General features: G+C 56.0%; 1 protein-coding gene across 12 annotated transcripts in view; it reads right to left on the bottom strand.

Annotated features, from left to right (window-relative positions):
- Positions 1 to 2551: 2551 nt before the first annotated feature.
- CAMKK2 (calcium/calmodulin dependent protein kinase kinase 2) overlaps positions 2552 to 13065 on the bottom strand; it is a 54380-nt gene continuing 43866 nt past the window's right edge. For 3 of the 12 annotated variants that reach the window (XM_071209786.1, XM_071209785.1, XM_071209787.1), the window contains 5 exons: positions 12680 to 12808; positions 8660 to 8760; positions 8188 to 8230; positions 6246 to 6318; positions 2552 to 5549 (listed from right to left, as the gene is read on the bottom strand). In XM_071209786.1, the coding sequence (XP_071065887.1) occupies positions 6268 to 6318; positions 8188 to 8230; positions 8660 to 8760; positions 12680 to 12808 (324 nt within the window). In that variant the 3' untranslated portion in view covers positions 2552 to 5549; positions 6246 to 6267. The remainder of the gene's footprint in view (positions 5550 to 6245; positions 6319 to 8187; positions 8231 to 8659; positions 8761 to 12679; positions 12809 to 13065) is intronic. The other 9 variants (XM_058281350.2, XM_012518374.4, XM_023583791.3 and 6 more) reach the window with 4 other exon arrangements.

The following is a 13065-nucleotide window of genomic DNA, read 5'->3' as shown; positions in this document are numbered from 1 at the left end:
CCCTCCTGTTTGCTATGAATTCATCTCCAAGTACTAAAGACAAAGTTTATTCTAGAAGTGTCCTGACTCTTGCTGGATAAACAATCAACTTGGGTTTTTCTTGCTTTGGAGAGAAAAAAAAGTTTATCAAGCCCCTTTGACAAAGCTCTGATTTGTGATGCCATTTTGAAAACTGCCCACTTTTGCACACAGCTCAAACAGAGCTGGAATTTCTAGGAATGATTATCTTCTAGGCTAAGGGCTTAGTTACTGGCTCTCTTCTGGAGCAGGGACGACCTGTTTGGCCTCATCTTTTCGAGGCTGGGCTGTAGGGCCAGTTGGGGTCAGGGACTAGGCGGGCAGTGGGAATTTTCCTCACCAGTCTTGGCCATCCCTTTATCCTGCTTGTTGACCTCTGAAGGTGTCCTTCAGCCTGGCATCCACGGCTGCACTTCTGGTAGTCTTTAAAACCCCAAAAGGGAAGCGGACTTGGCCCAGCAGACAGGGTGTCCACCTACCACATGGGAGGTCCACGGTTCGAACCTCGGGCCTCCTTGACCCATGTGGAGCTGGCCCACACGCGGTGCTGATGCGCACAAGGAGTGCTGTGCAGCGCAAGGAGTGCCCTGCCATGCAGGCGTGCCCCCCACGTAGGGGAGCCCCACACTCAAGGAGTGCACCCCGTGAGGAGAGCCGCCCAGTGCAAAAGTGCAGCCTGCCCAGGAATGGCGCTGCACACATGGAGAGCTGACACAACAAGATGACGCAACAAAAAGAAACAGATTCCCGTGCCGCTGACAACAGAAGCGGACAAAAAGAACATGCAGCAAATGGACACAGAGAACAGACAACTGGGGCAGGGGGGTGGGGAAGGGGAGAAAATAAAAATAAATCTTAAAAAAAAAACCCGAAAATGCTGCATCGTTGATGCCTTTTTTTTTTTAAAGATTTATTTTTATTTTTCTTCCCTAACCCTCGCCCCCCCCCCATTGTCTGCTTTCTGTGTCCATTTGCTGTGTGATCTTGTGTCCACTTATATTCTTTTCAGCGGCACCCGGAATCTGTGTCCTGTTTTTTTTTTTTAAAAGATGTATTTATTTATTTAATTCCCCCCCTCCCCTGGTTGTTTGTTCTTGGTGTCTATTTGCTGCGTCTTGTTTCTTTGTCCGCTTCTGTTGTCGTCAGCGGCACGGGAAGTGTGGGCGGCGCCATTCCTGGACAGGCTGCTCTTTCTTTTCACGCTGGGCGGCTCTCCTCACGGGCGCACTCCTTGCGCGTGGGGCTCCCCCACGCGGGGGACACCCTTGCGTGGCACGGCACTCCTTGCGCGCATCAGCACTGCACATGGCCAGCTCCACACGGGTCAAGGAGGCCCGGGGTTTGAACCGCGGACCTCCCATATGGTAGACGGACGCCCTAACCACTGGGCCAAAGTCCGTTTCCCTGTGTCCCGTTTTGTTGTGTCAACTTTCTGTGTGTGCGATGCCACTCCTGGGCAGGCTGCACTTTCTTTCACGCTGGGCAGCTCCCCTTACAGGGCGCACTCCTTGCACATGGGGCTCCCCTACCAGGGACACCCCTGCGTGGCACGGCACTCCTTGCGCGCATCAGCACTGTGCATGGGCCAGCTCACTACACGGGTCAGGAGGCCCGGGGTTTGAACCGTGGACCTCCCACGTGGTAGGCGGACACCCTATCCATTGGACCAAATCCGCTTCCCGTTGATGCCTGTCTTTCCATCACATTCTCAGTGCAGACTTTGCACAGGAACACCCAGCTCTTGACTCTTTAAACCCAGTATTTTAATGTCTTATTTCTGCAGCAATGGAACAGTAGCCTTTCTCTGACTTCTGCTATGCCTTGATAACAGAGAAATGAGGTTCCAAGCCTGCAGAGCAATGCCAATGCCTTGGTTCCCATGTGAAATGCAGGGAGCCTTGCACCTCTGGCCTGCAGAAAGCATCTGAATGGGCTCCCGACCCCATAAACCCCAGCCCCCTGCAGGCTCTGCACAGGCTGAGGTTCGGGGGCTTGGCTTACCATGCAGAGCCTCGCTTTGCCTCTCACCAAAGTGTGTCATCTTCACAAGTGACAACCTTCTGAGCCTTGGTTTTCAGATGACCCCCAGGAGAACAGGGTCGACCCCTGGCTCGTGGGGTGCAGTGTTCACTAGCACGCTGGCCTGTAGGGTGGGCTCGGTAACTCAAGGTCTGTCCAGAAGTGCCCCCCCACGGCTGCCCCCCGTTTGGCTTCACCAGGACGTTCTCAAACTTCAAGGTGCAGATGAGTCCCGGTCATATGGGGATCCTGTTCAAGGGCAGGTTCTGGTTCGGTAGGTCTGGGCCAGGGCCTGGGCCTGTGCCTTTCCAAGCAGCAGCCCCCAGTGATGCTGACCGCTGGGAACCCCAGGAGAAGCCAGGTACCAGGACATGCTCTAAAGTAGGGACCTGCTGAACACACTAGCCCCGTCCGGGGCACTGGAGCTCGCTGTCAACCCTAGGAAGGAAAACAGAATGACAGGCGGAAATGACAGGTGAAAAAACCACCAACGAAAGGTCCCAGAGGCCCAGGCTTTGCACCATTTTACCATGTTTATTTCAAGTTTACAGAGAAGCTTAAATATCTGTGGAAAAACACCAAAGGCTTATTTTCTCTTTAAGTCCATGTACTTGTAAGTGATAAATACACAGTATTTAACTTTATACACCTGATAAAAGGAAAATGCATAGTAGAAAGGATCAGGAATAAAACATCAGCGCCGGGCACTAACTCCATCACAGAAAAGTCGGCCGTCCCACGAAGCTCGCAGTAACGCTGGAGAGATGATGGGAACCGAAGACCTTGCAGCCTTCCCTAGCACCTTGGAAGCAAGTGGAGGTCCCGGGCCTTCCCCTAGGCAACACGCAGCCTGCATCTGGAAGAGGAGTGAGAGCCACAGGCTGGGCCTGCGTATCAGATGCACATGTGCTCTCCTTCCAGAAAGGCTGTGAGGATGGGAGCTCCTACTCAGGGGACAGGCCAACCGTGTAGGGACGCCTCTCTGACCCCGAGCGCCAACACCGGGGCTGGAGAGGGCTCACAGGGCCACTGTCCAGCCTGCAGGGTTGAGAGGGGATGCAGAGGAGGGCTGAGGAAAAGGGGGTGGGGGGCTTGTGCTTCCTGGCGGCCGTGGTTCTAGGCCACAGATGCTTACACTGAATTGGTCCCACAGATAAGCCAGCAATGTAAGAAACTGCTGAGTGTCCATTTTGCTCACCCCCAAAAAAGCTGCTCATAACAGCTTCTCCCTATTCCCTGACCCGTCTGGCTCTTAAAAATCAGTTTGTGCTCTAAGAGAGTGAGAGCTCTAATGCTTTGTGTTTTAGTCACCTCTGCTTTCCACAACATTCTTTGGTGTTTCTTTGTTGAAGTTACCAACATGGGCCTCCCCCAGTCACCCATCCAGACAAGGGGGGTGGCCTGATGACTGCTGCGCCATGCAGGACATTTCTGGCAGCAAGTTTTTGCAGTGGGGAGAGAGGGCACCGCCTGACGGCGCTGTGGAACCCGGGAGGGTCTGCACAGAGGCTCTGCATGGAGGGGCCTCCTCAGGCAGGGGCCACAGAATGCGCTCGAGGCAACAGAAAGGACCCGGAGACTTGGACGTTACAAGGTGCTCGCTGCAAACGACCCAAAGGCCATCTGCTCATAGAGGGTGGAGGCTATAGTCCTTGTCCCATAAGTGTAGAAGAGACAGGAGGGGCAGAGGGGGTACTAGGTGACCAAGAGAGAAGCAAGCAGGCAAGCCCCGGGCCTCCATCCCCCCACCCCCCGGGCCCGCCGCGCTCCCGAGCCAGCATCCGCTAATTCTGTACTGCTTAGAAGACAGCAAGGGGAGTCCGACTCAACGACAGTCAAGAGCTTAAAAAATCCACGGAAGCCAAGGCTGCCCAGGGCTGTGTGGACCCAACAAGGCAGGGGAAACCCAGGACTCCGCGAGGAAGGCCTCGGCCCCACGCTGATCCAACTACCGAAGAGCGCAGACTCTGGGGCCCAGTGTGCGACACTGTATGTGCCCCAAGCCAGATGCCACAGAGCACTGGGAAGCTGGACTTGGCATCTTCCAAGGCGAAGGCCTTCCAGACCCCTACCCCCTGCCCAAGGCAAAGTCACACATGAACCTCAGTCAAATGTCTTAATGTTGACTGGAAATCAAAAAGGAGATTCTTTTCTTTCGGGACTTCTGGCTACAGAAGGGAACTTCTGGACCAAGCCCTGGTTCCCTGATACCCTGAGGAGAGCTCTGGGTTTCAACAACCTTAAAAGATGGCCCCAAAGTTTTGTGCATCCTAACAAAGGTTTTGAAGGTAATGATGACCGTCTGGGTCTTAGCTGAGTAGAAGTTTTTCCTAACTGGCCCTCCAGAAACTGGATAAGTATTTCACTGACTACAGCCATCAGCTACTATTTATGATGAAAGCAAAACCCGGGCAGTCTCTTGAATACACAGGTTGCAAATGAGCTAAGCTGTTATATACAAGCGTAGAGTTCGTTGTCTCTAAACCCTGATTGCATGCCTTACGCAACGAAATATATCCTGGAAGCTCTAAGGAATTGCCAGACTACTCTGGAGTTCAGTATGGTCAGAGAATAGAAAATATTTTGTTGTTGTTGAATCTTAAGCCATGTAATGTACATGGAAGTGGAGGAGTTCACCCTGAAGGTTTGTAATTTAACAAGAGATCTGCTACAGCTCAGCCAACCAGAAGCTCTCTGACAGCTGTCACAGAGAGGCGAGCTCAGGCCTTCAGGCCAAACTTCCCGCCCTTCCCGGGTGGAAAATCGCCTTTGAGAAACAATAAACTGAACTTCAAGCCCTTTGTGGTTTTCCTGACAACTCTACCCATAGAAAACTAAGTCTTCCTTACAAATAAATTGCACTGAAGCTCCCTGCAGCTACTAGGGCTAGCCCTGTTTGACTCCTGGCACCCACCTTCTGGAAGATGCCACCTCGGCGTTCGCCCAGCGCTCTGTCCTTCTCAAATGCGGCCTCAGACTGGCCGAATTTTCTACCAGTCTGTCATGATTATCACCCATACACATTGGCTTGGAATGTTTGACATGGTTCTGAATTCACGATGAAGGATTTTTTGGCATCAAAACGTTTTAAAACAACTGCCCCCATGCTGGGTTAGACCATGCATGTGAGCTCCAACTCCTCACGCCCGCCCTTTCTGCCAGCCAGCGGCCAAGGTCGAGGTGACGGAGTCTTTTTTTTTTTTTCCTGTCCTCTTGAAAACGACAAAGGAAAGAAAATAACCAGAGCTGACAATCACGGCTCTACGGAGGGCTGGGTTTCCGTGGGACATGCTGCTACGGAAACGCTGAGGCAGCCCCAGGAGGTGAGGAGGCCGCTGCCTGCATGGCGGCGGCTACTACGGCTCCATCGCATCCTCCGGCGGTGGCGCGCGTGCAGGGCAGCCCCAGGCCCCCCAACTTGCCACGCCGGGACTGGCATTCACACGAGCACTTCCTCCTCCCCCGCGGGGGGCGGCTCGGGGCCCCTGAGGCTGTCTTCGCTGCCGTGCTTCCTGCTCAGCGAACAGAAAACCAGAAAACGGAGGTTAAGACTCTCCACTGGGCCAGGCTCCCCGGGTCTGCGCCGCCTGTACCACGACTGGCTTAGCTCTTTCTTTTCAGGGCTCTCCCCCCTTTTTTCTTGCTGACATAAATTATTCAAAGGGGCCTTTGGTCCCCTCTGTAAATGGAAAATGAGTATCACGTGCCAGCAACAGCAAGGAACCGGAGTCATTGCAAATCTCACACTTAAAATTGCTGCCCATGTCACGAGTAGCGTGCACACCACTCTCTGGGGCCCTTCTCTGAGGTCTTCAGGCCTCTGCGCTCTCCCTCCCCGCAGGCTGTGAGCTCTGGCGGGGGGTGGGGGGGGGGTGGGGGGGTGGAATTGTGACACTTGTCTTCCGGGAGCTGCTGGGAACAGGAGCAGGACCTAAGAGAAATGGCTATGCAGGGAGAGGGCTGCCCTGGCCCCTTGCCCAAAGGTCCACAGAAGACCACGGAGGCTGGCGGGAAGGGTGCTCCCCTGTGGCATGGGTGCGTCAGAGCAGAGACCAGGGAGGTGTCCTTGTGTCCCTGAACAATTAGGGCTGCCTGCTGCGCCAGGCACAGGGAATGGGGGATGGGGGGGAAATCCCCATAGGGGGCCTAAACCCCCTGTCACTGTCACGCAAATCATTCTCCTTCTCAAGGGAAGCAGTCGGACTTGCCATATGGACATGGAGCTAATGGCTACTGTCCCAAGCCATCTGTGTGCCCCTTTCCAGAAGGCAAACTTGGCACCTACAAAAGGAAAGAGAAAGCACGATGGCTGTACACCCAAGGAGGCCCCTCCTTGAGGGCAAGGAGCTGAGGGCAAGGGCAGGCCATCCCCAGGTGTGGCGGGGACTAAAGGGGCCTTTGGATAAACTCAGTCTGCCGGTGATTTGCAATTGTGATCTCACTGCAATTAAAAGAGAAACAAGCTACAGGCTTGTGTGCAGATGGACGGCAGCCCTGGTTTTGGCCAGCCCTAAAATTGAGTTTGAGAAGAGAAGGGCTGACTGAAGGACAGCCTGATTCCACTCCCATGAGGTCAAGCCTAAGGCCAGGCCACAGGTCATCTGGCTGCAAGACATCTGGCATCCACCTGGGGGGAACAGGTGGCTTCTGAAGCTGCGATGGACCGGTTCTCCCTGCGCACTGCTACCTTTCCTGCTCCTCTCTCGAGGGCCAGGTTCCTCTATGTTCTATGTTCCTCTATGGCAGATAGAGTTCACCCCTGAGCCAGCTCCTAAGAAAGAGGAAGGGCTACCCCTACACACGAGCATTCAGGTCACAGCAGCACCATTCAATTCACAGGTGGAAACAACCCAGGTGCCCTCAGCTGATGCATCAACAGTATGTGGTCTACCCACACAGCGGACTGTGCGTCCGTGTGTGTTTACAGTCAGGAAAGAACGCAGCACTCGTGCCTGCTGCGGCAGGGATGAACCTTGAAAACATGAGGCCAAATGAAAGAAGCCAGGTACAAAGGACCCCATAGGACGTGACTCCATTTCTACATGTCCAGGGCAGCAAATCTCTGGAAGCAGAATGTAGACCAGTGGCTGCTAGGGGCTGGGGTGGGGTAAGATTGGGGGGTGACAGTTAAGGGGCTTGGGTTCTTCTCATACTAAGGAAAATCCAGAATTGATTGTGTTAATAGATGCACAACTCTGAATATACTAGAACCATTGAATTGTTCACCTTCAGTGGGTGAATTGTGTGGTATGCAAATTATACCTCAATAAACTGTTTTTTAAAAAAAAAGGAAAGAAAAGAAATGGCTGCCTGGAGCCCTGTGTGGAGTATCCAGAGGCTCAGCCCAGGTCAGTGGGCAGAGGGCAGGGCCTGAGAACACTGCCGCGGCTGGGGTGGGGGATGGGGTGCAACAGGCTTGACAAATATTTGTCATCCTAGTTTACAGCGACAAGCATTCCCGCTCTGTCCTCCCAGCGCTGACCTGGATGTGTGCGGAAGGGGGATGGCCAACCAAGAAGGAAAAGGCCCCGGGTCCTTGGTAGGGGCCAGGTGTGGGTCTGCAGCAGGCTGGAAGGGGGCTTATTTTCTGGGTGTCAGCAAATCCGAGGAGGAAGGGCGGATGCTGGAGAAGCCGAGGGGGGAGCCCAGGGTTGTCTGAGCCCACTCCGACCACATGGATTCAGGAGGGGCAGCTCGGGGCTGCCTGCCGGAGATACAGACCATCAGCATGGACTGAGCCTCGGGGGGCGCTAGCCCTTCTGCAGAGAGCTGGAGACGAACGAGATACAGTCCCTGCCCAAGTTCACAATTTGGCAGGAGAGCGATTTCTTTCATCTGCTCATTCACTCATTCACTCGTCAGAGCCTGCTCCATGCTCGACCTCTGCTGGGACAGGGCAGCCTGCGCGAGCCGGATCTCGGGCGTGGGCGAGTCCGCCAGGCATTCCGGGTGGAGCGCCATGCACCCGTGGCCCCAGCCCCACATGCACGGCCACCGCCAGGTCAAAGCCCCTCGAGGCCCCGGTTTTGATTCTGGATCCGGAGGCCCGGGCTGGAAGGAGCGGCAGCCTCGGCTGGGGCGCCCCGTGCTCTGCAGTGCCCCCTCCCCCAGGCCCCGACAGCGGCTCTGGCACAGGCAGGCAGGCGTTACCTTGGGCTCAGACAGGGACTCACACTCCCTGGTTGGCTTTTTGCTGGAATCGCCAGAGGGGAGGGAAAAGGGAAGTGAGAAGGGGCCCTGGGGATCTGTGGGATGCCCGTCCCCCACCCCAGACACACTCAGACCCCTGAGAGCTGCTGTCAGGGTGGTCTTCATCAGCCTCCAAGACATGGGGGGTCCTGGGAGCAAGACTGTTTACTCACCTATCACAGGACCTAAAATCCCACCGTCAAGCATGCATGCCTCTGGGGCCACAAAATGCCCTCTGATTGTTAAGGGCCCCCCCCCCAATTAAATTGCAGGTTCTCCCAAGAAAGATAATACCTCAGTGTGGGTTTGCTGCTGGCTGGGTTGGGCCAGGACAGGGCGGAACCACAGCCAGCAGCTGCCAGCATGGTGTGGGCAGGGTGCCGAGTGCACCTGCAGCTCCCCGCCCGCCCGAGGAAGGCAGGTGGCCACTCACCTGAGCAGGCTTCCGGGCCCCGACCAGGGGCGCTCTTCCCGCCGGCTGCCCTCAAATGGGTTCCCGAAGGACCGTTTTCGGATCATGGTCTTCACCAGAATCTGCAGAAGGAGAGAAGAGGGGAGGCTAATGACCACTCAGCCACTTGGGGGAGACTTCAGGCAACACTGCCCACAGGCCACTCCAAAAAGTCCCATGTCCCTCTCCATTCTCCCCAGGGCCAGAAGAGAGAATTTGATGGCAGCCTTGGGGAGAGACCGGGCAGGATCCTTCCCGCTCAGGATACAGTAGCCAAAGCTGGCTCAGATCAGGCTGGCTCCCTTCCTGGCTCCAAAACCATTCCCAGTTCCCTGGCAAACTCTCCAGCCTGACACCCAAGGCTGTCCTGCCAGCCCTGAGCTGCCGAGCTGGCCCGCACGGTCCCTCCAGCCCTGCTGCCATCCTGCTGAGCCACCGCTGGACATCCTCCTGGCCCACCAAATGTCTACTCTTCAGGTCCAGGCATTTATTTTTGGGGAAAAGCCACTTATGATCACCCAGCAGGAAACGAACTACTGCTTTCCGGGCCTGATCCGGGGGGTGGAGGCTGTGTGTGTTTTACTGAGATACAATCACACTCAGTTCATCCTTTTTTCAAGTGTGTATATTCACAAGGTTGTGCAACCCTTACCTACTCTCTAGTTCCAGAATATTTTTATCACCCCAGAAAGAAACATCAGTAGTCATTCCCCATCCCCCTCTCACCCACAGCCCCCTTCTGCCTGTAGGTCTGCAGACACCTGCCTTTTCTGGACATCTCAAATAAACGGAGTCATACACTATTTGTCCTTTCGCGGCTGGCTCCCTTTTCTCATCATAATGTTGCGAAGTTTCGTTCATTCATGCCGTAGCACGAATCAGAACTTCTTTCCTTCTTAGGACTGAATAATACTCCACAGTATGGCTAGACCTCAACTTGTTTAACCATTCATCTGTTGATGGATACTCGGGTTGTTTCTACAATTTGGCTATTGGGGATACTGCTCTGAAAATCCACCTTGTTTTCATTTCTCTTGGGTGTCTACGTAGACCTAGAAGTGGAATTGCCAGGTCATACGGCAACTCTGTGTTTAACTTTTTGAGGAACCACCAGACTTTTTCAAAGTGGCTGTGCCATTTTACATTCCCACTAGCAATGCGTGAGAGTGCTGCTTTCTTGAGCAGCTGCATTTTAGTTGAGGGAGGGGCAACAACTGTCCAAGTCTAAGGAGTTGAGGGGTGGCCACTCCCCAGGCTGATGGGCAAGGGAGACAGAGCTCAGAGGTCCTGGGAGGGCCAGGGGCCAGCCTGCGCCGTCCCAGGAAGGGGAACTGTTTGGGGCCCCGGCTCTAGTCCAACAATACAGCCTGGTCTGCAGGTTGGGGAACAACGACCCTGCCTGAGAGGGAGGATCCGCCCAGGTCACGGTAACACATCCCCTTGGCCTCCGTCACTCCTCCCCTCTGCCTGCCCCGCCAATATGCCCCCACCCTTTCTGATCCCCACGTTCACCCCCTCACTTGCTGACTTAGAACCCACCACCCACAGCAGTCTGGAAGTCACCCTACTGCTGGCCAGGGAGCTGTAGAAGGTTCTGGAGCAAGGGCGTGGACCAACCACACTTGGAGGCCCTTTGGGCTGCTGAATCCCGGGAAGGACACTTCCAAGGAATGGCCCCCCAACTCCCCAAGTTGTCACTGGGAAGCAGGTGGCCCCTGCCCCGCTTTAACTAGAGCAGTGGTGCTGCTCCAAGTTCTTTCACCTATTGATTAAGTTCCTGATATTTTTTTTAAGGGTTTGCTGCTAAGAAAAAGAGTTTGGAAACACTGGCTTAGAGAATGAAGGCACAGGGGGGTGCTCCCTGGCTTCCAGCTCGCCGTGCTCTGGCCAGGCCTGTGCTGTCTCCCTTGCACACCCAGCCCTCTGTCCTTGGAGCCTCTGCAAGTGCTGCACACCCTGGTGAGGCTGCCAGCCTGGCCCCTCGCCTCTGGCCTGGTCAAACAGCAAACTCTCCCTAGAAGCAGCTCCTACTTGCCGAAGCCTCCCAGCTCTTGCCCCCCTCTGCGGTGACCTGTTGCTGTGTGCTTACACGCTCTGGTTATCCTTTCTGGGTCCAACTTTCTTATTAGGCTGGAAGCCCCTGGAGGACCGGCCTGTATCCTGTTCATCTCTGCACCTAGTGCCTGGCACACACTGGGACTCCAGGAGGGTTTGCTGCATGGCACCTACACTGCATAATCATCTCCCAGCCAGACCACTTTCCAACACCTGCCCGCCCTGCCCTGCCAGGACAGCTGCAGGAGCCTTCTCCTGGCTACCCGGCTTCCTCCCTGGTCCCCACTGTCCATTCTCTAGGTGGCAGCTTGGGGGATCTTCAAGGCCAACTCTGATCATGCCAATCCCCATTAAAACTCTCTAGGTACTTTCCACGGCTCTTGGGATCAGGTTATACCTTTGCTATGCCCTCAACACTCCTGTGGTCTGGCCCCAGCTCCCAGGCTCATACCACCCTCCTGCCACCTGCCTTGCCCTGCCTCCATGGCACTGGCTTTCTTGCAGCTTGTCGTGGGCCCAGCTCCCTCCCACCAGAGGCTCACTGCATATGCTGTTCCCCCTGCAGGGAGCACCTCCCCCGTCCACTACCACCCCAGCTCTCTCGGCCTAGCTCACACCTGTCAACCTCTCAGTGCTAACTGCCACTTCTTCCAGAACGCCTTCTCCAACGCCCTCCTCTGGTCCGAGTCCCTCCAGCAGGGATGGCACCCTGTACTGCACTGGACATTTCTGGTGCAGTTGTTGGGTCGGCCTCTTTCCATGACAGCTGAAACCTGCCCCCAGCCCGGGCCTGAGAAGTGTTTCCTGAATGACTGACTCTATTCCAGACCTCGAGGGTCGGCTAGGCTCCCCCAAGAACTTGCAGCTGTTTGCTGGGGAGAGTGGTGGGTGGGAGGGGACTGGTTCAGGGTGAAACGGTTGTCCCCCCTCCCCACGACTTAGGGCCATGGCTGGCACAGAACAGCCTGTGTTAGGCACCAGGAATCTAACGCCAGCTGGCACGGCCCCCCCCATGGGTGCAGGTGGGTGCGGTGGGTGCAGGCATAGATGAAGAAAAGCGAGTGGGTGTGGGTGAGCAGCTCCTGGTGAGGGTCATACAGAGACCCCAGCGGGGGGAGGAGGAAGAGGTGAATAATCGCCTGTCCCAGGAGGCCAGGTTTTGGAAGAAAGGCGAAAGAAAGTGTGGGAAGGCAGGAGGGAGGGGCGAGAAGCTGGAAGAGGGAGCCGGCATGTAGGCTCCTTGGAGGGCGACACTGGCAATTCTGCAGCAGGAGCAACAGCGCCCACGCCCCAGCCCTGGGGCCCTGCTCACCAAAGGCGACTGCCTTTGAGGTGGCCCTCTGAGGTGGCTGTGGCGGGGCAGCCAGCTGGGTCTGTCCCCAGGACTGCAGTGTGGCCCCCAGACTCTGAAGCTCCTGGGTGGGGCCTTGGCAAGTGGCTGACTCCCAGAGTCTTTAACATTAGGCCCGAAGGACCCCACGTTCTGACTCTTCCTTCTGGGTTCAGGGCCCAAATCCCAGGTCAAAAAAGGGGCCCAGGGACTCCTAAACACTATCCCACCCCCAGGAGGTGGCTTGTGACGTGGGAGCCCTGCCCTCAGCGCTGGTGACAGTCCACACAGCAGAAGTGCTAAGCCTTCTGCCCTGGAGACCCCAGCCAGGTGGGACTCTCACCCTGGAGACCCCGGCTCCCATCCCTGGCACCTGTCCTGGTCCTTCTCCTCTCCTCCTCCCACTCCCCCACCATGCTTTGAAAGCTGGGAGACCCTGGGACTTCCAGAAGGAGCAGTAAGATCCTTGGAGAGCAGCTATCCCTCTCTCTAGTGACACTGGGACCTGGCTGGAGACAGAACCAGGAGTGTTGGATGCACCTGCTTCCTAGATCCCAGCCCTGTCCCCGCCTGGTGCTCTCTGTCCCTGCTCTCGGCAGCGGTTCCTCCCGCCTTACCACGGTCGCCAAGCTGGGAATGTGTTTGACTGAGTTCTCGACCTCCTCTTCGGTCACCTCAACCAGCGTGCAGTTCTCGTCCTCAGAGGGCAGCGGCTCCGCCCCGTGCCTCGTGACCCAAGGGTGCAGCTTCAACGAACGACAGGAGGGGTGAGGGGTGCCGGCTCTCGGGGGAGGACAGAGCAACACAGAGGCCCTGCCAGCGAGCGAGCCGAGGGGGGAGGGGGTTGTGCGGGGCATGTGGGAGCAGCTGGGTGGGGGGCCAGACTGAAGTGGGGAGAAACATGGAGAAAGGCGAGCGACAGAACGGGAGAGAGCTACGAGACCAAGTGCAGAAGCGGTGGAGGTGTGGTGGATGCTCAGAGCACCCTCGGCTCTGCTGCAGC

This window comes from Dasypus novemcinctus, chromosome 19 (assembly GCF_030445035.2).
Source record: "Dasypus novemcinctus isolate mDasNov1 chromosome 19, mDasNov1.1.hap2, whole genome shotgun sequence".
Taxonomy (NCBI): Eukaryota; Metazoa; Chordata; class Mammalia; order Cingulata; family Dasypodidae; genus Dasypus; species Dasypus novemcinctus.
The sequence above is the reverse complement of the archived record's forward strand: the minus strand, read 5'-3'. Positions and strand labels throughout refer to the sequence as shown.